This window comes from Anolis sagrei, chromosome 2 (assembly GCF_037176765.1).
Source record: "Anolis sagrei isolate rAnoSag1 chromosome 2, rAnoSag1.mat, whole genome shotgun sequence".
NCBI lineage: Eukaryota > Metazoa > Chordata > Lepidosauria > Squamata > Dactyloidae > Anolis > Anolis sagrei.
In genome coordinates, this window is record NC_090022.1 from 229,686,535 (window position 1) to 229,712,843 (window position 26,309).

General features: G+C 40.3%; 1 protein-coding gene across 1 annotated transcript; it reads left to right on the forward strand.

Annotated features, from left to right (window-relative positions):
* Nucleotides 1-2,694: 2,694 nt before the first annotated feature.
* LOC132766455 (acetylserotonin O-methyltransferase-like) lies at nt 2,695-25,937 on the forward strand. Its single transcript, XM_067465579.1, has 10 exons — nt 2,695-2,740; nt 8,065-8,206; nt 10,829-11,029; nt 14,844-15,018; nt 15,693-15,822; nt 17,965-18,033; nt 19,691-19,809; nt 21,524-21,664; nt 22,778-22,900; nt 25,606-25,937. Exons 3-10 carry the CDS (start codon nt 10,964-10,966, stop codon nt 25,812-25,814), a joined length of 1,032 nt encoding a protein of 343 aa, XP_067321680.1. The 5' UTR covers nt 2,695-2,740; nt 8,065-8,206; nt 10,829-10,963; the 3' UTR covers nt 25,815-25,937.
* Nucleotides 25,938-26,309: the final 372 nt, after the last annotated feature.

A 26,309-nucleotide genomic window follows, 5' to 3' on the forward strand; every position in this document is an offset into this window, starting at 1 on the left:
TCTGTGGGAAGGTAATGGCGCTCCATGCAGTCATGCTGGCCACCTGACCTTGGAGGTGTTTATGGACAATGCTGGCTCCTCGGCTTAGAAATGGGGATGAGCACCACCTCCCTGAGTTGCAAGTAGTCTTAATGTTCGAGGAAACCTTTACCTTCACCTATCACATGAGGTGAAATTTATCTTAGCAGGAAGATTATATGATCTTGGAGGTGGGAAGGAATGTGCTCCAAGTACATTTCTGCATAGAAGTAAAGAGTTGAATAAAACCCCCACAAAGGCTCAAGATTGCAGCACCATCAAAGGGAACTATCTTTACAAGACAAAAGGACTGCATTAAATAGCACTAATCATAGTTGGTAATCTTGATTGTCAAAGCCTATGTGGCTTATGAAGGAAATTTATGAACTGAATCCAATGTGAGCCAAAGTTGAGTGTCATGTGCTTATATTTATCTCACTATGTGTGTTTGTAATTATAATATTTAAATACAAGAGCACACAGTGTAATTAAAAACCAGAAAAAGCCTACTCCTATAAAAGTAATGTTTTGAATTAACTGTGAATTTATAATTTCTCATAAAGGCCTTGTAGCTCAAAATGGTCAACATACTGAAGTCTTCGGTTATTTCCAAAGCACAGCATTTTAAGCCTTGAATATTTCTAGTGTTCTGTCCATATTTTTGGGATTGCATCATCTCATTAAATACGTTTGTATAGAGAAGGCACCTCTGTGTATTGTTGGATACAGATTATTGTTAAAAGAAATACTTCTTTTAAATTTAATGCAGACCAAGAGACCTGTCTCTTTTATTGACCTTTTACTTATTATCTCTGACACCTCTAAAATATATTGTATTATAGATTATCACCTGAAATATGATGTTACTACATTTCATGTTGGCTTGTTGCTTGAGAATGCTTTCTTCAAAATAATAATAATAATAATAATAATAATTATTATTATTATTATTATTATTTTATTTCTTACCCGCCTCTCCCCACGGCTTGATGCGGCTCACACCACCGTCAAAAACCCACAAATACTATAAAAATTCTACAAATACATGTATTAAAAAGCAGTTCTATAAAAGATATATATCAAAGCATTTCTGTAAAATACGCATTAATCACAGAGGACAGAGATCAAAACACAGGACATGAATTTAAAATTCATGCTTTCAACTGGCTGGGTAGATGCAAGCCTGCAGACAAGCAAAATGGAGGAATGAATCTAGATCTTCCAGTTGTTTTGAATTTTATTTGAAGAGGAGTTTGAAGGAAAGTCAAGACAGTAGAGAATAATTTCTTCTGCTTTTTCTCTTCCTCCACTACTATGGCATCCTTTCTTTTCCTCTCGCTCCTCTTTAATATAATACACTCCACCTGCCCAGACATTAGAAACAGAAGTAGCTTCCTTAATACAAAATTTTATTTTTTCAGTGTATCAGGAGCCAAAAAAGAAATTTTATTGGCTGTCCAGGGCAAAATGAGAAATGTGACAAAAGGCCATGTAGTTTTGGATGTCTCTCCCTGGCAGTTCTCACTTCATCTGAACCAGCTTTATAACAGTCTGGAGGAGGACATTTAATAATAACAACAATTTTATTTCTTACCTGCCTCTCCTTGTGGCTTGAGGCAGGTTACAACATAGGTGTGGTTTTTTCACCCTGAACTGAGCCAGTCCAAGCACTTCTTTGAAATCTTGGGATTTTATCATACGAGGCTGATAAATTGGAAATACAACAGCATAACAGTGTCTGTCGCTGGTACTTATCCCATGATATTGTTTCCCTCCCATTGCTGCTTTGTATTGAAATTATTGGTGGAACACACATTTTTACTGATAGAAAAACCCATTAATGATTTCCAATATTGCTGCTTGTTTCCTCCAAAAGATAGAGGGATATCTAAATAATAAACCCCAGAAACTCACATGGCAATCAAAATGGAATCATAGCACTACAACTAACTGGGTGGTTTGAAAGTGTTTATGATGCCCTCATAGGTATACTGGGGCTAAATAATGGGGAGATGAACATATAACTCTATAGGTGTTGTTGGAGTGCAAGGATCATCAACTCCTGCCTTCATTAGCAATAATTGACCAAAGATTTATTTGTTTATTGGGTTTATATTGTGTATTTTCTCCAAAGAATAGTACTTAAAATCAATAACAAGGACCAAATTAAATGAAAGAAACAGAACAATAAACAGGTTAAACACACTCTTTATAACATAGACGAATTTAGAGATAGGACCACTGATAAGAGGATCCATGCTCGGCGAGTGTTCAATCTAAAACTGAAATAGACCAAGACAGTGAAGTAATTCAACAGGGTGAAGACAAGCTAAAGAAGTTTGTTCAATCTAGTCAGAAAGGATTCATATACAAGCAGATGCAGAGATGCAAGGTTTTTATACATTTGACAAGTTATTCAGACCTCCTGCTCCCATCCCTGATTGGCCAAGAAAGAGGCTGGTTTGGATATGTGCCCTGATTGGCTGGGGCTCAGCTGATGTTACTGCCTCCAGGTGGGGATTCCCTCTGGCATGGAGGAGATGGCGGGGGATTGATTGTGGGTAGGCCAATCAGCTGTGGGGGGCATCCCCATTTGAGGGGCCAAACTCTGGAAGACCTGTGGCCATATTTTTAAATGCTATTGAGTTTCTGATTGATTTAATTGTCCAATTCCAGGTGATGTCGTGAAGAAAACAAATGCGGAAGGTCCCAGAAACGAAAGGTGATGGTCTTTTCAATCAAGCCTTGGATTTGAAATAAAGGAGTCCAAAAGAGTACATATCCTAAGCTGCTGTTTCCACAGTCAGCAGTCTCGCAGCCCAAGGGGATTCTTGGTTGAACAAACATTGGCTGGTTTTATCAAATCAGACATGGAATCTGTCTATCATTCTACACATACACACAATGGATCTTGATTATCACTTTGCCAGGTTGTTTTTTCTTGTCAGGAGCGACTTGAGAAACTGCAAGTCGCTTCTGGTGTGAGAGAATTGGCCGTCTGCAGGGACATTGCCCGGGGGACACCTGGATATTTTACCATCCTATGGGAAGCTTCTCTCACATCCCCACATGAGAAGCTGGAGCTGACAGACAGGAGTTCATTTTGCTTCCCGGATTCGAACCTCTGACTTTTCGGTCAGCAGTTCTGCTGGCACAGGGGTTTAACCCATTGTGTCATTGGGATTTGCCAGGGATAACCAGGGGACTAGCTCTGCTTTCCCTGTCTGGAAAATGCCTCAGAATTTTCCTCCAGCACCACAGTTCAAAAGCGTCTATCTTCCTTCACTCAACCTTCCTTATAGTCCAGCTGTCATTTGGTTACTATCGGAAATACCATTGCTTTAACTATGCAGATCTTCGTTGCAAGTGTGATGTCTCCTGTGCAGTCCTTTAAAAGTGAGTTTTTCATAGTCTATCTATGATTATACAGTAGGGTCTCTGTAAGTGTGGCGTCATGTGAGCAGCTCTGTGAGGGTTCCTTTTCTTTAGAGGAAACATGTCAGTAAAGAACTTATAAGATGAGTGGGTGGTACCTTGGGCTGTTTTCCTTTAGACACTATGACGGAGTGTGAGTTTGCGTTAGTTGATGGCGCCCGCAATTCACTTATGTCGAAGAGGGCTGCTTGACAGCTGCATAAATCAAGCTGCTAGATGCCTTGATCCCTGCATAAGAATTTATACCACCAGACCACCCAAGCACTGCTCAGAGGCCGCCCCCAGTTGTAATAGGGCCTTCACAGAAATTCAGTAATGCAATTCTCTTTAATTCCTTCTCCTTTCTTTGATCAAAATGAAGATCATTTCTCTTGCTGAGGATTCATCTGTATCGATCCTAGTTTGGCTACATTCCTGGTATGTGAATGTTCTAAACTGCTGAGGGAGAATTTTTCTGTGAAGAAAAAAGAAAGATTTGCTCCAAAAAGCCCTACATGGAATTATAGGCCAAATGGGCCACTTCACCCAATCCTATTCTGCCACACAGGAATACACAACCAAAGCAGATGGCCATCCAGCTTCTGCTTGAGAAAACTCCAGAGGCGTCACCATATTTTAAGGCAGCATATTCCACTGTCAAACAGCTCTTATCATCGCAAAGTTTTCCCTAAAGCTTAGGTAGAATTTTTTTCCTATAGTTTAAATTTGTTGTTCTACATTTTAGTTTTTGGAGCAACAGGAAAAAGTATCTTCCACAATAGAATAATTCTGAGTGTGAAAGACAGGCTGTGAAGTACAAGATCTGTATTGTTGAAGGTTTTCATGGCCGGAATAACACCTCCCAACAAAGGATTCCCTCAGACATGAATCAGACAGTCTTTGAAGCTGCAAAGGCCATTCAATGCTAATCAAGGTGGCCAATTGCAACATTCACACTTGCCTCAAGCAGACAAAGAGTTCTTTCTCCTACCCTGGATGTTGTGAATAACTTTTATTCATTGGAAAAGATTATCCCATCCTCATCGCCAATTTGTCATGAATAACTTTTCAATAACTTGAAAGCATAGGTTCTTTTATTGTAATTTCCAGTTTGAGAGGGTATATCAGAACTTTTACAGAACTTTTACACTTTTACACAAAGAAAGACATTAGACATACAAACATACAGATTTGATGCAACTACATTGGATTCACAAACAACTTACAGTTACATTGGCTAACAAACAAACAAAGGAGAGTTACATTTTTAATCACCATTCACTGGCTAAGTACAGTGTAGAATACACTATTGGAAAGCCTTGTTCTGGTGACAGTTGTAGCAACATGTAGTTTGTATTACTGCAGAGTAAAGTTAAATGTGGTAAAGGTTTCCCTTTGATATAAAGTCTAATTGTGTCTGACTCGCAGGGTAGTGGTGATGGTGCTCATCTCCATTTCTAAGCTGAAGAGCTGGCATTGTTCATAGACATCTCCAAGCTCATGTGGATGGCATGACTGCATGGAGCATTGTTACCTTCCTGCTGGAGCGGTACCTATTGATCTACTCACATTTGCATGTTATCAAACTGCTAGGTTGGAGAAGCTGGAACTAACAGCGGGAGCTCACCTGCTCCCTTGATTCGAACCACCGACCTTTTGGTTGGCAAGTTCAGCAGCTCAGCCATTTAATCTGCTACACCACCAGGGGCTCCTTTGTTGAGTCCAAGTGTTTGTAAAATGCACATTATTTTGTATATTTTTGTACTGAATGTTTTTAATGCAAGTGTAAAAAAAATAAATAACATTTAATTTCTAAAAATCCTGCAAATTAGGCTTCAGATAGAAACAGGAATGCTTAGGATAAAAGAAACCTTATATTTACTGTCTCAGGGAATCAATCTTGAAATGGGAGCAAGATAGATAAAAAGGAAATTAGCAATACTTGGTTCCAAGAAAGCTGTCTGTCATCTGTGTTGTCATCTGTGTTGGGTAAACTACCAGTTATTACTGAGACTGGATCTCCATGTTCCTATGTAAAAGGAACAAACAGATGAATCACCTTCTTTAAGAGGAAGGAGGAGACTTCAATAGGAAAGAAAGAGGCAAGTAGCCTCAGGACAGAAAGAGAGGGAAAATGAAAGGAATAATCCCAATTGCCGCCTCTTTCACTGATCAAATAATCCCAAAACCCAATTGCCTCCTCTTCCACTGATCACTCTGTGTGAGTGTTGATGCTTCTTTCCTTACAAAAATAAAAAGTATGCACTGATGATCACTGACTGATGCTGCTTTTTATATATGCCTTGTAGAGGAAAGTATTATCTAAAGTTCAAACCTAAGTATAATCACAGAATCCACATCCGAAAGTAATCCAATATTCCTCCAGGACTCAAAACACTTTTTTTGCTCTTGCCATCATTTGAGGTAGTTCAAAAATGATCATTGTAGTGCTCTTCCAACAGTCACTAGTCAATCCCTCTGAAATGCCAGAAACACGGCTTAATGATGTAACATTAGAAAACGTTGACCATTTCCACTACTTTGGCAGCCACCTCTTCATAAAAGTCAGCATTGGCACTAAAATACAACACCTCATGAACTCTGTGAGTGCAGCATTCTTCCAAATGAAGCAGAGAGTGTTTGAGAACCGGGACATCTGTAGGGAGACCAAGGTGTTTGTTTATAAAGCTATTGCCCTCCCAATAGGCTTGTGAAACGTGGACCGTCTACAGATGTTACATTCAACTCCTGAAACAATTCCATCAGCGTTGCCTTCGAAATCCTGCAAATCTTTTGGGAAGACAGGTGGACAAATGTCAGCATGCTGGAGGAAGCAAAGACCACCAGCACTGAAGTGATGCTCCTACGCCATCAACTCAGGTGGATTGGCCATGTTCTCCAAATGCTCGATCACCGTCTCCCAAAGCAATTACTATACTCCCAACTCAAGAATAGGAAACCTATTCCTAGTCAGTGGACAGGAAAAGAGATTTAAAGATGGGCTTAAAGCCAACCTTAAAAACTGTGGCATAGACACAGAGAACTGGGAACCCTTGGCCCTTGAGTGCTCTAACTGGAGGTCAGCTGTGATCAGCAGTGCTGCTGAATTCGAAGAGGCACGAATAGAGGGCCAAAGGGTGAAATGTGCCAAGAGGAAGGTGCATCAAGCCAATCCTCACCGGGACTGCCTTCTATAACGATCGGCTAAATCAGATCCGGCATCGCTGGAACCAATTAGTTAAAAAACGAATAAATCAATCCCACCATCTGGCACCATTTATAAAGAATCTAGCTAATCGATCTCAATTGCTGGAGATTATAAAGATCTATTCAGATCACTAATCAATGCTGCCACCATTAGTTTTCTTAAAACCTACTTAAGATCACTTTGGAAATCTTCAAGCATAGAGGCACACTTGAGTCAGGTTTTGATGAACAATAATCAACAAAGTTTATTATTTAGAATGGGTACAAATGCTTCAATATCTTGGCTATTACAGAAAGTTGTGTCTTAAAAGCATGATGGTTACAAGAATGGTTCTATCTTTGTTACAAAAGAGTTTCTTCTCTCCCTCCAAAACAAGACCAGAATCCCAACAGGACTGTGTCTCTGCCAGAGATTCTTCAGTAGCCCAGATAAATCTAGCCTGATTCTATCCTGCTACTACCCAGCTATTCTCCTAATAGCTGTCAGTTTGCTTTAGCTACCCTGCTAGCAAACTCCTGGCCAGACTTAGGCCTTTTTTTCCTAACTCTAACACCACTACACTTCCCTTTCTCTTCAAACCCCAGACTCCAACTCCTCTCTAAAACTTAAAACGTTCCTTTTTTCCCTCTCAGTTCCTCCTAAACTCCGCCCCCTTTTTCTCCACCAATCCCGGCCATTCCCTGCTCTGCACTACACTAAAATGGCCGTCGAGGCTTCGCCTTGCCCACATCCTATCTGTTAAAAGGTAAGGGTTCTTCACACCTTCCACCTGGAAACTGATGTCCTCACTGTGGGAGAACATGCGGATCAAGAATAAGGCTCCTATGTACCCACCGCCAAGACACTAAACTTGGAGGACCATAATTCTTGAGCTGTGAGGTATTGCCTAAATAAGTAATATTAGGTTAGGCTCCAATTCCATGTTTATAGTGAAATCTCTTGATAACAATTCTAAAAAAAAAATCATTAAAAAGAACAACGAGATTTAATTTTGTGTAATATGTTGAATGACATATTTGTTCCAAGGGTTCCAGTAATTGGTTCAAAACTCTGCTTTTTGAAATTCAGCCTCTGCCATTCTATCCAGGAAAGGAATAAGGATGAGACAATATATTCCTATTTCAGTAGGAACTTTCTAAATATCTTTATGAACCTGAAGGAAATAACTTGAAGGGGGTTTTAAACATTGATTTTCTTTTAAAACAGACAGTGGAAAACAATGAGGTCAAACTCAGATTCTCCCATTGAGTTGGAGGAGTTTGAATTCTTAATTCTTGGGGGTCTGGTTCTACCTCTATTTCTTCTGCTGAACTTGAGCTCTGCCCTCATGTTTTAACACAGGGATGTTTTAGAGGAAGGTTGAAATGCATAGTATCCACATTGCTTTACATAATTCTTTGTACATATTGTTTCTTTTATTTAAGAGGGAGTGGTACTTTAGCCAAAGTCTGTACACATCATTACATCCAAATTCTACTGTGAAAATAGTTGTCCTTCCCAAAGTAGTGGAAATAACAAAGAAGCATTTGGCAACATCAAAGGAACATCACATTACTTTCCAGGAAGGTAAGATGTAACTTGTTCTGAGATTTGAAGTAGAAAATGCGTAAGGCAGCGCCGCTCCCCATATGTGCCTGCCTGATTATTAAGAACATCTGGAAGGGCCCTCCTCCATGTCCACTCATAGAGGTCAGAATGCTGTGCCAGAATATGTGAGAGAGCCTTCTCAGGTATGGCACCCATATGGTGAAATGTTCTCTCCCTGGAGGCCTGACTGGCAGTAACACCATGGCTTTTAGATACCAGGATAAAACATGGTTGTTTGCCAAAGATGCTGAGCCTCATTAATTTAATCCAAATACTGGTATAAATAGCATAATGCCCTTGTCCTTGAATTCAATATTCACAGTTTCACTTCTGTGCTTAAAAAAATAAATAATAATAACCTGCAGAACTTTTTATGGACCTCTCTTAGGTCCTGTTGAACACTGTAGATCTTGTAATACAGTATTTGTAACATTCACAGGTCCCTAGTTTGTTTCAGATAGAATTTAAGCAATTCTAATCTACAACCATTAGTAAATTGTATGAAATCTGACTAAATTAATGTACTCTCTGAGTCTAACAAATCTTCAGGTGTTGTGGAGCAAGACTGCAATTCTTCAAAGAAAGATTCCGGCTAAGAATTAAAGGACCATTTCACACAGCCCACAGGTGCTGGGTTGTAGCATCAGGAATTGTCAGCAAAAGGGAAGGTGTGCAGGGTAGCTCATGATGCCCCCACATGCTCTCCCTCCTTCCCCATCACATGGTGGGGATGGGACAAGCTGTGTTGGCATCCTGTCCCTGTCCCCATCAGATGGGAGCAAGGGTGGCAACGCACAGCAACACATGTTGCCCCACCACCCTTTCCTCCATCATATAGGGTAAAGGGGAGGAAACTGCAAGTAGCTTTGTCAGAACTACCCAAAACACACTTTCCTCCATGTGGAGGAGGAGGAAGCACCTTCTGGCTCTTCCCCTCCACTTTGGGAGGAATGTGGGCGCAGCCTGCTGTGCGTTGCTGATGGTGCTCAGCAGGTCCCGTCTGCTGAGCACCATTTTGCCCCATGTGAAGAGGCTGAAAGTGAAAGTAGAAAAGTAACATCTTCAAGCTGATTGCTACAAAAAATATCAGGTATAAGTCTAGAAATTTTAGTAAAAAAACAGTGCAAAAAAAAAACCTGGATCAAATTATCCATTGATTACTATGGGTATTGTATCTTAACACTTTATCCAACCTTTCCCTTAGAATCATAGAATCATAGAGTTGGAAGAGACCTCGTGGGCCATCTATTCCAACCCCCTGCCAAAAAGCAGGAAAAACGCATTCAGTGACCTCTGACAGATGGCCATCCTGTCTCTGTTTAAAAGCATCCATAGAAGAAGCCTCCACCACACTCCAGAACATAGAGTTCCCCTGCTGAATAGCTCTCACAGTTGGGAAGTTCTTCTATCATTTGTGGTAGAGTGGGAAAAGGCAAGAGATTGGTGCATTTCAGGAGAAGTCAAAAACTAAACCCTTGTACTCTCTCTTATGTGGTGCAGCTTCTGGACTTTTTTAATGTCCTAGCAGGGAAATTGTTGGTGGGAATGATCAGGGTCATCTGGATCTGAGGAGCCATTGATATTTTCCTCTTTCTATGGAATGACCCTAAACTTATACATGGGTCATATCAAAATCCATAATTTAGGCCTCCAAACCTGCCCTCAGCAATGCATGAGAGCAATTTATACATGAGTCAGCCCCGTAGCCAGGATTTTGATTGGAGGGGGGGGGGCTGAGTTTGATTCGGGGGGAGAGGGGGGGGGTGTCTGAGTGAGAGAGGGTCTACCCTAGCAAACCTTTTGTATCATTATCCCAATACCCCTATGCATATGGGATATATTGAGCATGGTGATCAGATCATGATATGAATAAACATAACAGTTTAAATAATGTACCAGTAAGGCCTTCTCGCGGACCACCCTGAGAATTTGGGGGGGGGGGGGGGCTGAAGTCCCTCAAGCCCCCCCCCCCCCAGCTACATGACTGACATGAGTATATAAGTAACTACTTAACAAGTAACTGTTAACAAGTAACATGTAATGTCTTAGGTGTGCTCTTTTCACAGTTCAAAAAAGCACAACTACCAGTCCAACTAGGTGTCATCCTCCAAAAGGATTCTAAACTATATTTGAGATTTTTGTTCTCAGAGAGTCAATTTACATTTAAGGCCAGGGTTAGGGAGCTATGAAATAAAAATAAACAGTATAAGCTCAAATGGTGAGGTATTGGAGAACCCCTTACATTTTTTAAAATAGAAATGTTTTAAATGCTTTTCAATGATATTTAGAAATAAATTCTTTGAAATCCCCCCCCCCCCCCCTTTCTCCCTAGAAAGCTTATATTTGTGTTTCATTTTAGGTACACTTATGTATTTTCCTGTTTTTTCACATTGAGCACATTTTTCTCCACCTTACATCTGTACTTGAACATCACTATTGCTCATTTCCCCAAAAGTTAGTGAGTCAACTCCGAGTTCTTCTTCCTTTTCACATAGTTCAGTTTATATGGGGACAACTGTGACATATTTGAGTAAATGCAATAATTCCATTTTTGGCTTCAAACGCTTGACCATTTCCTAAATGCCCCTTGTTTTGCAACAGAGACATTTAGCAAGTAGGACACAGCAGTAATATAAGAGAAGTCCTTTGAAGAGGACAGAAAGCTTATTTCCTTGAGAAACAGCAAAAGCACGTAAACACCTGAAGAGGAGCTCTCAGAGAGAACATTGAAGAAGGATGGACTGTACAGAAGAAATGATTCAAATCTTATTTCAGCATCAACATGGATTTCTCATTACAAAGGTGAGAGGAACTAATAAAATCTGTATAAATATTAAAGCTTTAATCTGTATAAATATTAAAGTTTTATTAAATGTGTGGCATTAAATATATTTTAAATCCTTGCTTCATTAAATGTAAACAACAAATGTCTTGTTGGAATCATGTTGTTGTTCATTCGTTCAGTCATCTCCGACTCTTCGTGACCTCATGGACCAGCCCACGCCAGAGCTCCCTGTCGGCCGTTACCACCCCCAGCTCCCTCAAGGTCAGTCCAGTCACTTCAAGGATGCCATCCACCCATCTTGCCCTTGGTCGGCCCCTCTTCCTTTTGCCTTCCACTTTCCCCAGCATAATTGTCTTCTCTAGGCTTTCCTGTCTCCTCATGATGTGGCCAAAGTACTTTAACTTTGTCTCTAGTATCCTTCCCTCCAGTGAGCAGTCGGGCTTTATTTCCTGGAGGATGGACTGGTTGGATCTTCTCGCAGTCCAAGGCACTCTCAGAACTTTCCTCCAACACCACAGCTCAAAAGCATCGATCTTCCTTCGCTCAGCCTTCCCTAAGGTCCAGCTCTCACATCCGTAGGTTACTACAGAGAATACCATGGCTTTGACTAGGCGGATCTTTGTTGCCAGTCTGATGTCTCTACTCTTTACTATTTTATCGAGATTGGACATTGCTCTCCTCCCAAGAAGTAAGCGTCTTCTGATTTCCTGGCCGCAGTCTGCATCTGCAGCAATCTTTGCACCTAGAAATATAAAGTCTGTCATGGCCTCCACGGTTTCTCCCTCTATTTTCCAGTTGTCAATCATTCTTGTTGCCATAATCTTGGTTTTTTTGACGTTTAGCTGCAACCCGGCTTTTGCGCTTTCTTCTTTCACCTTGATTAGAAGGCTCCTCAGCTCCTCCTCGCTTTCGGCCATCAGAGTGGTTTCATCTGCATATCTGAGGTTGTTAATGTTTCTTCCAGCAATTTTCACCCCAGCAATTTTCACGCTATGTTGGAATCATAGCGTGGATTAAATTTGTCTTTGTTTTGCCCATAAGATAAAACTGATGACAACCCCACCAAGAAAGAATAATTAAACAACACTTTATAAGGATATCATCACTTGGTGGCTCCCTTTTCCTCTTATGCATTGTGATTAAATGTGTTATATCCATGAAACCTCTTTTTTACTCTACTAATGACATTCTGGAACTGGGAACACTTAATCTTTAATATTGATACAGTTGAATATCTTCACTATTCCTTTAGCTTGTCTGGGGAAAGGAGATGCGGTGCAATGGGGCTAGAGCAAATTGACATTGCTCCTCTGGACTCTTCCAGTTAGATTTTCATATAAGATTTCATTTACGCGCTTGATTGTGTAGCTCTTATTAAGAAACCTCCCAAGATGACACTGCTGGGCCAGATCTAAAATATTACACCTTTTGCATATCACCCTGTGGATATGACAATTACTTGTGGACACTCTGAATAAGCTTGGGAAGATAGCTAACCTTTTTATCATCTGGGCAGTATCTTCAAGAAGAAGTGGTCCAACTGTTTTTTGTTGAAGACAAGAGGAACAGTTCATTGAGGAGAACAGGGAATTTTTTTAAAAGCTCAGGGTATAGTGACTTCATGTGGTGTTCAAGGCATATGTGGGTAGAGATCAATTTAGTTCTCATAGTAAAACTTATAGGAGAAAAAAAAGAAAGTGGTTCAGTCATGTGATCTCTAACTATGTTATCACACCAGAATTCTGGGAAATGTAGGTTATGATGGGCCTTTTGAATTCTCAGCCATAGAGGTCCTTGACTTCCCAAATTACATTTCTCAAAATTCTGCAAGTGGCAGAAATGCAGTGCTGCCTGCTTTAAAGTCCTGGTGTGATAAAGGCGCAATTGTAATGCAGGGTGATTGGATTCAGTCCTTGTGTGGTTACTTCCTGTGTGTAAAGATGGGCGAGAACTGAGGCTGATGACATATTAATACAGACTTTAGTGAATTCCTTGTATCTTGTATTTTACCTAAAAGGGACAGAGGCATTCTATATTCTATAGGTCATAGTTCTAAGTTAAAATCTGAGTTGCTTCTCCAAAGTCAAATTAGTTGGGCACTGTTGATGGTACATTTTAAATAGTGTTCGAAAAGTCTATTCTGCAGAGCAGTTTTTCAAACTGTGCTCCGTGGAGCACTTGGTGCTCCACAAAAAGTAAGGATTTTTTCAAAAATGATGATGATTTAGAAATAAATGAGACAAAATCTCAATATAGTGATTTTTTGCACCCATGAGTGGAGTGTAGAAAAGTATCAAGTGTTGCAGTCCAGCCATCTACTTGATTCCTTTTTCACCCAAACACTACAAAGATGAACAAGAATAGTAAGTTGATTAAGAAAAGAGTATCTAATATAAAAGCAGTTTCAGAATACATGCATGAGCTAGATTTCTAGAAGTTTAACAAAAAGCAATGACCAACTCTGAAAAGGAATTACAAAAATTACTTAAGGCAAAATCAAGAAACTGTAATCCAAGGTTTGTTGCACTTAAACTAGAATTATATCAAAAAGCTTGAAAGCATGAACATGATCATAATCCAAAGGCTTGATACTTGAACTTGACTATAATTCCAAAGACTTGAAACTAGAGTTGTAATCCAAACAGGAGGGATGGAACTTAAAAAGGAAACAAGATACAGACTCAAGAACAGAACTCCTAACTCAGAGCTCCCAAGACAGGCAACTTGACACATGAAACTGATTTTCCCCACCAAACACTGAAACCAATTCCTTAAGAATACTCCCTCCTTCCCATGACACCACTCTTTCTCGCACCTGGATACCCTTGGTTTATCTTTCAGTCTCTGGGAACACCAGATTTGCCTGTTTAACACGATCTCTTCTGATCTGTAAATGCTGGGTTATCTGTAACCTTCCTGTCTCCTTCACATTTCTTTCAGAGTTAATCCCTGGCCGATTCTCGTGAGAATCACTGCCTGTTTCCCCAACAACAGATCTACCCAAAACAGTCCCATTATCTCGAAAAACACTTTCGCTTTCTCCCACAGAAACATTGGGCTCAACCAGAAAATCCTTATCCTCGGAGGCCTCATAGGCTTCAGCATCGAGTACAGTAGATAATTTAGGACCTTCCATGTAAAACATAAACTATAGACTCTATAGCATGCCAGTTCATTCCTGGGAACCAAAGTGTGAAATTTGTGGAGAAAATAAAAATTTTGAACAATAAAATGTAATGTCTTGCATTCCTAAATTGTGAAACTACCTTGCTTCATCAATATTAGTATCATTTAATTTATCAAAAACTCTATGCATCTGTGAGATGAAATTTTGTGTTCTGCCTTGAATTTCACATGTCAAAGGTGTTCTATGACTGAAAATATTTGAGAACCCCTGCTCCAGAGCATCCTTTTACCCCTTATGACATGACAGAGCAGGAGAATAAGCATTAATTTGCTGTAAATCTGGGGTTCAGAAAATAGGCCTGGAAGGAATATGGTTACTGGCTAGCAGGACCTTGAAATTCAGGGAAGCACAAAATTGTTACACAGTATTGACAAGAGACTGACAGGAAGTTCATTTTGGATAGGTCCTTCCAGTACCTATTGATACAGCAATAGGTTTTTTTTTGTGGCCAAAACATCTTGTGTCTTCCTTACAATATTTTCAGTATTGCATTTGATCACTTTTGCTCTGTAGGTAGAGGATGTTTGTTGATCCCTTACAAATGTAAAATGGACAATAACCGCACATAACAGTTACAAAGTTAACCATTACAAATATAAAAGTATCTGAATTTTCCCTCTTCCTTTTATTCCTTATTTTTGCAGATTATGTCTACTGCCTGTGAATTAGGAGTATTTGATTTACTTTTGGAGTCGGGAGGCCTTCTCTCCTCGGCAGAGATTGCTGAACGCCTGGGCACCAGCCACATGGGAATGCAAAGGCTACTGGAGGCCTGTGTGGGTTTAAAGTTACTGAGAATGGAGAGGAAGGACAATGAAGGTAACCACATCAGGAAAAGGGAGCAACTTGGGTTGTCTGTTGGTGGAAAAACATTGAAGAGATTGATAGCAGGGTTGCCAGTTAAGGATAATTCCACATCCTATGGCTTCTGATCCAAAATCTGCAATCTAGAGAAGGCCCTGGTTTTGCATTAAGTACCACCCCTTTGCATCAAGTATCAGTTTTTAATGGTAGGGTTGCCTCCTTGTTTTCCACCTGCAGATGACCCCTCTCCCCCCCAAAAACCCCCCTAAAGCAGATGTTTTGGCCCACAACTCACAGAAATCCCAGCCAGTTTACCAGTTGTTAGGATTTCTGGGAGTTGAAGGGCAAAAAATCTGGGGACACACAGAACCAGTGGGTCCCCAGTAAAGAAACTGTGAGATCTGGCAATTCTTTGTTGTTGTGTGCCTTCAAGTCACACCTATTGCAGGGTGTTCTTTGCAAGATTTGTTACAAGCGGGCTTGCGTTTGCCTTCTGTGAAGGCTGATAGAGTGTGACTTTCCCAGATTAAGCCAGTGACTTTTCACAGCCTAGTAGGAATTGAAACCCTGGTCTGCCACATAGGCCAATGCCCCAATCACTACACCAAGCTGGCTCTCCCTACTTGTCAGCTATCTGGAATCTTAATTCTCTCAGAGTTTGACAACATAATGTTTTGTGTCTTTTTAAGGTTTTTATGGAAACACACAACTTGCTAACCTCTGCCTTGCTAAATCAAGCTCAAGGTCACAGTATCAATACACAAGGTTGTGCTCTGAGTTTATTTATACGAGTTCACAGTACTTGACAAAAGCTGTAAGGTAAGAAGTAAGCACAAATTATCAGGGGCGGAAACCTTGTCATATGCTGTCATATGTTATATGATGAATTGCAACAACTGTATCATTGAGGCTCCTTCTCCACTGTTATATAGAATCCAGATTATCTGCTCTGAAGTCGATTATGACAGTGTAGACTCATATAATCTAGTTTAAAGCAAATAATTTGGATTATCCAGATTATATGGCAGTTTAGAAAGGGCCTGGGGATGTCTAAGCAACTCAGCTTTGAACAGCCCTGATCAAGTCTTGCAAATCTGGACTGCAGGTTCCTTTGTTGAATCAGTTCGTCCAAAATGCACTTAATTTTTTTCTTACTGTCTTGAGTTTGATTACCTTTTCAAATTAATAAAGTCATCTTGTGAACAATAGTCATTATGGTTTCAAGTAAAAGTTCAGACTTGTTATGTTTTGCAGTAAAAGTTCAGACTTGTTATGTTTTTGGCAGTCCATGGTATCCATAATTTTCTAGTTCCATATCACATATTTCTGATTTTTCTTCTTCTATCAGGTTTCCACCCTTTTCATATTTTACATCTGTACATTAAAATATGAAATACTATGGCACAGATAGATAATTCTGGCATTGATCTCCAAAACAGTATCTTTACATTGGGGTAATTTACCTACTTTCTTCAAAATTGCGGTTCACTAGTCTTCTGATTTCTTGAGTGGAATCTCCATTCTGAGTGATGACTGAGTGAAGGCATAGACAATCTTTAATAGATTTTCATGTTACAAAAATGGATTTCCCCTTGAAAGTAATATGCTTAACAGCACAGGCATAGCATGTCATGGAGATAGGCAACATAAATTAGGCCATTTGGGCATGTGATGCTGTTGGGCCAAGGGTGGTGAACTCGACAACTGGCCTCATTCACAAAAACCTTGAAAAGCAAGGGGGATGTTTTGAAGACCTTAATGAGGTCAGTTGGGAACTCCATGAGACTGAGCCTAGGGAGGGCGAGTAAGAGATCCTGAGGGCCATCCAGAAGATAGAATTTTGGCTAAGGAGCAAGGACAACTGGGTCACCAGTTGGGTGCTTTTCCTCCTTCTCTGGGTACCATGGAGCCATGAGGCTGCCATCAACACCAGGAACAGCTTATTTGCACCCCTCTCCCGTCTCCCTGTCTGGTCTCTAGGGTTTCAGGTTCTTCTGAGCCTTTTCACACTTTTTGCTTTCTTGATATCAGCTGCATTCCTGTTTGTGCCTTTCTTTTTTCACTATTTTTTCAATAGTTCCAGGTCCTTGCTAGTTATATGGTATAATCTCCTTGGCCCAGGCTTCTGATGTTTCTTCTTCATGTTATAATACTTCTTTCACCCAAGTCCAAATTGTTCTCTCATATATATTCCATGCATACATTTAACAGACATAGTGATGAAATGCACCTTTCATTCAGAGTGCAGGTTGAACATCAGGACAATCTATTTTTCATATTCTATACAGTCAAAGGCTCTGTTGCACTCTATGAAGCACAGATTCATTTTCTTCTGAAATACTTGGTATGCTTGATTAGCCAATATATTTGTGAAATATGATGTCTAGTACTTCTTCCTTTCAGAATGTAGCTCAAACGCTTAACATTTCTTGCACGGTGTATGGTAACATTTCTCCCTCCTCCCTTCCCTTTGGGTTATTTCTCTCACACCATGCCTTCGCATGCCATTCTTCTCGTCTTTCTTGCACTATGTTATTGCACATCACATCTTCCCTTCTGTCTCCCTCTCCTCTCCTTCACCTTTTACCTTTGCAGTGCTTCCTCCCTTATTTCTTGTACTTGGCAGGGGCACTTTTCACTTCTGCTCCTCTTCTCCTTTTCTTGTCTCAAACTCCCAAGCCCCCCCCCCCCCCTTTCTTGCTGTTTCACACATCCATTTGCATTCTTCCGTTCCCTCCTTCTTCCCTTTCCCCATCTCATACAGCTTTGCCTCCCGGCCTTTGCACCTTACCCCTGCTTAATGCTTCTTCTCCCTCTTGCTCCTTAAACCCAGCTGGGGGGCTAAGGTCAATTCCTCCTGCACAGCTATTCTCACCTTATGATTTATACAGTACTTCACACTACTAACTTTTAAAAATAAATAAGGATAACTCTTGGCAATTTTTATCTGTTCCATTTCAGGGAAGGAAAACACCAGGTTCAATTGATGTTTGACACTTCAGAAAAAGATATTTATAAGAACTTTTCCAGGTAAATATTATATTTTTCTGTTTGGTGCTCCTTTTTGCATATTGACATAATCCTTATGAAAATATGTAATGTTGGCCTAGAAGAGATCCTACATCACAGAGACAGAGTTTAACTTTAGACTCGCAGTGTTACATGATTGTGCCTGATTGCTGCATGATTTTCAGTCACACTTCCAGCTCTCTCTTATAGGACTGCATTAATCTTAACAACATTCCAGACAGGCAAAATTATTAATACATTTATTGTTTTCTTTTAAAAATAAAACAACACAATTGTATCTGAAATCTGAATCGCAGCAACATCCTAACTTGTTTTGAAAGGGGTACTAACCAAATATATGAATGTACAGGCTGACCTTAAATATACAGTAACTTGAGGGCCTTCTCGGTGATTGCTCCCCGGCTATGGAACTCCCTTCCTTGTGAGATCAGGTCGGCCCCCTCCCTCCTGTCCTTTAGAAGGATGGTAAAAACTTGGCTGTGGGACCAAGCTTTTGGGACAGGGCAATGAAGCGACAATGGGAAAGACGACAGGGCCTACTGGATTTGATGCGGATGTCTAGGACAGTTTTAAATTGTGTTATTTTAAATGGTGTATTTTAATATTTAGATAAATGTTTTTAATGTTTATGTATTGTACCCAGGCACTGAATGTTTGCCATGTATATGTTGTTCTCCGCTCTGAGTCTCCTTCGGGGTGAGAAGGGTGGAATATAAGTGTTTTAAACAAACAAATAAATAAATAATAAGATCTGGAAACCAAAATCATGGATTTTGATGTGAACTTTGAAGGTCCTGCTGCAAAGAGGGGAAGCAGTAGCACCCCTCAGGGGATTGGCAAGTGCTGTCCACTGCAAAAATGGTTCTGAGCTAAAGTAAGTAGAGAAGTTGTTCCCAACCTTTTTTTGACCAGGGACCACTTTGACCAGGGACCGCTCTCCAACATTAGTACCAAAAGGGTTACGAATCCGTTTTTGGTCAACTTTAAATTCGGTTTGCTTATTTGGGGTGCTGATTCAGAAAATCAGCACCCCATCAGCTCTAGTTTCTGATACAGAACATATGCCATCCAGTAGTCGCCATCTGCTCACCCACAGAAAACCATATTTTGTAAGCCTCAGCAATATAAGAGGGTTTTGCAAGACCAGTCACTGTCGTTGCAATGGTGAAGTAACAGTGAGGCCGCAAACCATGTTTTAATTCTTGCGGATCACTGGTGGTCCATGGACCAAGGTTGGGAACCACTGGAGTAGAGGAGAACTGCTTTTTAAAGGTTCTTCTGGGATGGACTAAGGGTTTCATCACACTCGAGCATTTATCCACTTTAATCCATTTTAAATGCTGTGACTGCCTCCTGCAGAATTCTGGGGTTTGTAGTTTAGGGAGCGCCAGGGCTTCTCTGAATGAGAAGTTTAAAGGCCCCTCCTGTAACTACAAAATCCAGACTTCTGCAGGAGGTAGTCACAGCATTTAAAGTTGATTAAAGTGGACACACGCTCAAGTGCGATAAGGCCCTAAGCAAGGATAACCTTCTGCCATTCTTCTTAGAAAAGGGGTACAGTAATTACACTTATTTTTCTGCATAGGTTAGCTGTATGTCAGACTTTGTATGCAACCATCCTTTTAGATTATCTTTCATTCTGATTTTGCTTTCCTAGCTCCAAGGAAGACATTGAAAGATTCCAAGGTGGCATGGAGGATGCCTGGAGTCTGTATGGTCAGGATGTGATATGCGCATTTGATCTTTCTAGTTTCAACAGAGTTTGTGATGTAGGAGGTAAGCACCACAAATTCTCAGATGCCTTTCTTATTTGCAGTTTGAGACCCTATTAATTTGGGGGATGATCTCTCAGGTTGACTTTCATCCCTATGATACTTTGATAGTAAAAGCTGAAGTAACTTTCCCCTCCCTCCTGCAACAACTGTGGAATTGTATATTCTACTATTGGTTTAATAGAATACATTCCTTTTTCAGGGAGATTTTTTTGGACATCTTGTTAAGGAGATTTTGTTAAGTTCTAAACGGTTCTAGCCCAGTTTACCTGTCCAAACGGATCTCCCCATGAACCAGCTTGGATGCTAAGATCTTCTGGAAAGGCCCTGCTCTCAATCCCACCCCCATTGCAGTCTATGGAACTCCCTCCTCAACGATATTAGATATTAGATTGGCTTCCTCCCTCCTGGTTTTCAAAAGAAAGTTAAAACCTGGCTATGAAATCAGGTATGTGGGCAGTAACACATCCACAGTGCAATATACAACCATGAAGTTAAGAGAAACAAATTGGCTTGGTCAGTGTACTGAAGGATTTGATGCTATGGTGTTAATCAGTTATTTAAATGTATGTTTATGGTTTATTATTTTATTGTTAAATGTATTGTATATTTATTTGTTTTTATGTTGCAATGTGGCATTGAATCTTTGCCAAATTAGAAGCTGCTCTGAGTCCCCTTTGGGGTGAAGATAGGTAAAGGTAAAGGTTTTCCCTGACTTTAAGTCCAGGGGAAAACCTTTAAGTGGAGATAGAAAAGGGTAAAATGCAGAAAATATATAAATAAATAAATGAGCCCACAATTACTAGAAGTTAGCTAGTGACTGTTCTAGAATTGGAGAGTTGCTTTAGAAAAGACATATCTTCCAACCCCCAGCTTGATTCTTCAGATATGTTTCATCAAGAAGTGTTCCTATAAATGTCCATTTAGAGGAAGGGGCAACAGAGGACAATCTGGAAGTTTGTAATTTATTTGCTCAGAAACTACTTTTTCCAGACATAGATCAAGATTGTTCTTATTTTAGTTGCAGAAAGATATGGTTTCTTTTCTAAAATGCTTTAGCTTGGGCAATTTTTTCACATTCTATTGTGATTTTATTTTAGTTTTGCATAGAAAACTTTTTTTGCTCAGAAAACAGTGTTATCTGCACAGTTCTGCTCTTTTTTTGTGAGGTACAAGTCCTGAACTGCAAATATTATTTTCCACAGTTCACTTTCTTAGGGTTTCCTGACAAATTCTGGAACCCATCTTTCAATTGTTGTTTTTTTTAAAAAAATCACCCATCCTTAACTCTGGTAAAGTGCTACCAATAGTTAATGCACACTGATATCAGGTCAAGTGAAATTTGTAAAATTCAATGGCGATGGATCTTTGAAATTAGGACACTATAAAAGATTTCTCCAGCATACCTAGATGTGACAAAATCTTATTCTTTTGTTGTTGTCAATGGTTCTCAGGCCTATCAATGATAAACCATTCTAAGTCACCATGTAATAACAGTGCTGCTCAAGTTTTGCACACACAGTGCTGAAGCTTGATTGAGTCTCTCCATCTTTTAATGCAGCCTTCTTTTCCTACCACCTTTTACCTTGCTAAGCAATATTGTTTTTGCTATTTAGTCATGTCTTCTCATAATATGTCCTTCAGCTCCTAATAATCTGTGACCCTAGCCTTGAAGAAAATTTCTAAGACTTTTACTTCCCATTCTGTTTTTTTTAAAGGAGGTAGTGATGCCTTTGCCAAACAATATATTTCATTGTACCCAAATTCTACTCTGACCATTTTTGACCTACCTGATGTGGTGGAAAGGGCTAAGAAGCATACTGTGCCCTCAGAGGAACACCAGATTACTTTCCAAAGTGGTGAGATATGGTTATGTGATTATATATAGCTTTAAACCGTAGATATGTCTTTCTTCTGCAAGAAAAGCACCAATAACCAACAGTGTATATGGTGTATATTATTTTTGGAAGTAAAGAAGCATCATCACTCACACAGAGGTATCAGTGGAAAAGGAGTCAATTGGGCACTAGATTAGCCCTTCTCTTTTAATGCTGAGGCCAGCTGCCTCTTTCTTGCCCATTGAGGTAACTTATTTCCTCTAAAAGAAGTTGATTCACCTGTTTGTTTCCTTCATCTGGAAACGGAACTATGGAGCTCCAGCCTCAGTAAAGTTTGGTAGTTTACCCAACACAATTGACAATTTTCCTACAACCAAACATTTCTAAATTCCTTTTATCTATCTCCTTTCTTATCCCAAGATGGATTTCCTGACAAAGTAAATATGAGCATATGTTCCCTTTATCCTGCATACTACCATTGCTACTATGTGCTCCTATAGCATTAATCCCATCATGCCCTGCATGAAACATTATATGTTCTTATATTTGTAACCTGCACAAAGCTTTCCATGAATTAGAGAGTGTAATACAATGAATGTAGCTTGATACTATTTTAATTACCATGATTTAATGCACCGGAATCCTGGATATTGTAGTTTGGGGAAGCATCAGCTCTCTTTTGGCAAGGAAAGGTAAATACCTGGTAAAACTGTAACTCACACGATCCCATAGCATTAGAGCCATAGCAGTTGAAGTGGTGTGAAACTGCATTAATTCTACATTATAGATGCACCCTAAGATAATCAAAGGAATGTGATTAGACCCTGTTTTCTGTTGAAGAGCCCTGTTTCCCCACTGATCTTACATGTTTTCCTCATCACACTGCAAATAATAGGATTCTATAACATTGAGCCAAGGTAGTTTAAGGACTTCCTCACATGTAGTTTTACCAGTGTTGTGATTCAACAGCCGTCATGGTGAATGAGGGTGGCATCGAGTCCTTCGGGAGATGCTAGTGGGGTACAAATAAAGTTAAATAATAATAATAATAATAATAATAATAATTAGCTAAAAGGTAGAAATAACAGCTCTTTATATGTTCGAATGAACAGATGTTTTTCTCTAATATTATAGGGGACTTTTTAAATGATCCAATTCCTGAAGCTGATCTATACATTTTGGCTAGAATTCTCCACAACCGAGATGATGAGAACTGTGTGGCTCTGCTAACTAAACTACACAAGGCCTGTAAGCCTGGTATGTATACTTAGATAGTACGGGATGAACACAAGACTGCTCTTTATAGCCTATGATAAATGAGTGAAAATTCCTGGGCTCACCATATATGCTGCCTTTAATTTGCTTCTATCCAGACTAGGATCTACAATAACTAGCAGCAATAATTATTAGTTTGAAGACAGCTTTATAAGGAGGGAACCAGAGGTTTAACCTGGGCTCTTTTGGATTCCAGACACATGTTCTGTCATTGACCAACTCCACCACCACACTTCTCCAAAATCTTTTTGGTTTGTCCTCTGGTGATAGCCTTCAATTTTCCACTCTTGTCAAAGTATCAAGTGAATACAATGTTCCCAGGCCCATTATCTTTAAAAGGTCATTAACCCATGGGCTGCTCTTTGGTTAATGAAAGTTTTCATTACAATGAGGATGAACTCAAATCATTACATTAAGAGAAACAGTTAAAGTTGGAGTGGGTAAAGTCAAGTACTCAATATCTTGCAAAATTTCACTTTCTGTCAGCCATCATGAGTACAGCTATTGGTGAGGAATGGAGGTGTTGCATCTGGACTTAAGTTACTCTCAGAGCCATTATATTGTGGGAACCTCAGCCTTGAGGGGCTGCAGTGCTTCTCCTGCTAATCTATCCATGTGTTTGGTGGACTCGCCATAGCAACTGAGGCAAGAGTCTGTATTATTTGGCTCATGTTGACATGGTCCTAGACAGCTAGGCTCTGAGTCTCCTTGTGGAGAGAATACGTGGGGTATAAATAACAATCTTTCTATATAAAAATGCCGTGTTCGTTTGTGAGGATATAATAACTTCAAAACCACTGGATGAATTGACACCAAATTTGGCCACAATACACCTAACAACTCAACGAGTGACCATCACTAAAAAATTGAGAGAAAAAACCAGCAGCAAGGACTAAAAATCCAAAAAAAGCTAGAAGATGACACAGTGCATGCGCACAAACGACTCCAACTGACCCCGCCCCCCTCCTGCATGAGGGCAAAACACCACCACGCAGCCGAGAAAGGGGGCATGTGATAGAGGGAGGGAAAGGTGGTCTGTTAATTTCTCTCACTTCTTTCTCCCCTCTGTTACCCTACAACCCCCAGAAGGTGCAAAGAAGTTTCCCTCTTTCGAAGTGAAATGCCTTTGGGCCTATCCTCTTCTGCCATGCTGGGGGCTTGCGTGGGCCTTCCTTTCCTCCCTCCCAGTCTCTGCTCTCTTAGAATGCCCTCACAGGCCCCCAATGCTTCCTACCCAGATTGCGCCAAGGACCTCATTTCATCACCCAGCCACAGGACTTACAGGGTGCTCAGGGTCCTATCTACACATGATGAGGTTTGAATCTGCATTATATGATCAGTGCAGACCAGGCATGGGCCAACTTGTACCCTCCCTCCAGGTGTTTTGGACTTCCATTCCCACAATTCCTGGCCTCATGCTGTTTCCTTTTCCCTTTCCTTTTCCTCTTAAGTGGCTGAAAGGGAAAAGGAAGGGGCCTGGGGCTAGGAATTGGGGGAGCTGAAGTCCAGAACACCCTAGAGGGAGGGCCCAAGTTGGCCCATGCCTGGTGTAGACCCATGCAATGCAGTTCAGTGGCCACAATATAATGAACATTCTGTATGAAAAAAACATAATAAACATAAACATAAACATAAACATAATAATAATAATAATAATAATGATGATGCCATTTGTGGCTGTGGCTCACAAATTGAACTTTGAAAAAGGAGATGGCGGGCCTGATTCCGGCAGCCCAAGAATAAGTCATTAGAACCAATGCCATCAAAGGCAGAATTGAAAAGTCAACAACAGGTTGAGAACCACTGCTGTAGAGGAAGGAGCGCACATCTTGTGCCTACATCTTGTGGACGGCACCCACTGGTCTGGGTTGAAGGGGGAAAGCCATTCCTAACTAACCATGAGAAAGGGCAGCCTGAGTATAGCAATTCCCATTTCATGCTCCAAACAATCCTCAGTCAACAGATCATTAGATTTTCCTGGATAAGAATGGGAGGATTATGCTTTCCTATTTGTGATGAAATGTGCTTGTGTATGTGTTGAAGTCAGAATGGGGAAAATGTACATTCATCAAGTAAATATGTTACAGAAAATATATCACATTTTTTTGTACACTGGCACACATTCCCTAGTATTTTTCATGAGAAGGAACATATTCTCAAGTTTTCAAAAAGGTAAAGCAATATTTATTTATTTACAGTATTTATATTCTGCCCTTCTTACCCCGCAGGGGACTCAGGGCGGATTACAGTGTACACATATATGGCAAACATTCAATGCCAATTTGACATACAACGTATACAGACATACACAGAGGCTATTTAACTTTTTTTTGGCCGCCAGGGGAGCTGTCGCTTTCATCGTCCATCTGCGAGACTGATGAAGTATTTCTGCTTTTTGCTGGAGTGCTTTGCTGGAGTCTTTTTTATGGCCTCATAAATTAGTTAATTTAGCCTCCCCACACAAGGTGATACCTAATTTTCCTACTTGACAGATGCAACTGTCTTTTGGGTTGCAAAGGTCGACAACAGGCTACACAATTGGTTGGAAGCCCACTCCAACCCGGGCTGGCTTCGAACTCATGACCTTTTAGTCAGAGTGATCTTAATGCAGCTGACACTCAGCCAGCTGCGCCACAATCCCAGTGCAATAGGTAATGATGTCCTCTCTTTCCTAAATCACTTGACAGGTGGTGGTGTATTAGTAGTGGAGACAGTTCTCAATGAAGACAGAAGTGGGCCTTTAGTAGCCCACATCTACTCCATAATAATGCTGCTTTGTCTTGATGGAAAAGAACGGACCGTATCCGAGTACAATGCACTCCTTGGTGCAGCTGGATTCAAGGATGTTCAGTACAAGAAAGGACGAGTCTATGACGCTGTTTATGGAAGAAAATAAAATGATTCCACATTAATTTCACTGTTATTTCACTGTTAAAGCCCACTCCCCTTTACTCTTCAGACATTGTTTTTCAAGGGTGATCCCACTTACAAGGCAATGAATGATCAGAGCAAACAGATATCTGCCTACTCATGAGTAAGCATGACTTAAGGGAAACTGGAGGCCCTTCCACACAGCCCTATATCCCTGAATATCAAGTTAGGAAATCCCACATTATCTGAGTGTGGACACAGATAAATCAGTTCAAAGCAGATGTTGTGGGATTTTCTGTCTTGATATTCTGGGATATAGGGATGTGTGGAAGGGCCCTTCCACACAGGCACATAACCCAGAATATCAAGGCAAAATAACCCAGAATATCAAGGAAGAATAGCCCCACATATCTGCTTTGAATTTGGTTATCTGAGTCCACACTGCCATATATCCCAGTTCAAAGCAGATATTGTGGGATTTTATTCAGCTGTGTGGAAGGGGCCAAAATTACTCTAAGGA

Excerpts from the sequence above, each read along its gene's own strand:
- LOC132766455 (XM_067465579.1), top strand. The coding sequence starts at position 10,964 with ATGGACTGTACAGAAGAAATGATTCAAATCTTATTTCAGCATCAACAT. Across the intron at positions 11,030-14,843 it reads ATGGATTTCTCATTACAAAG|ATTATGTCTACTGCCTGTGA; the intron begins GTGAGAGGAACT and ends TTATTTTTGCAG. Across the intron at positions 22,901-25,605 it reads ACACAAGGCCTGTAAGCCTG|GTGGTGGTGTATTAGTAGTG; the intron begins GTATGTATACTT and ends ATCACTTGACAG.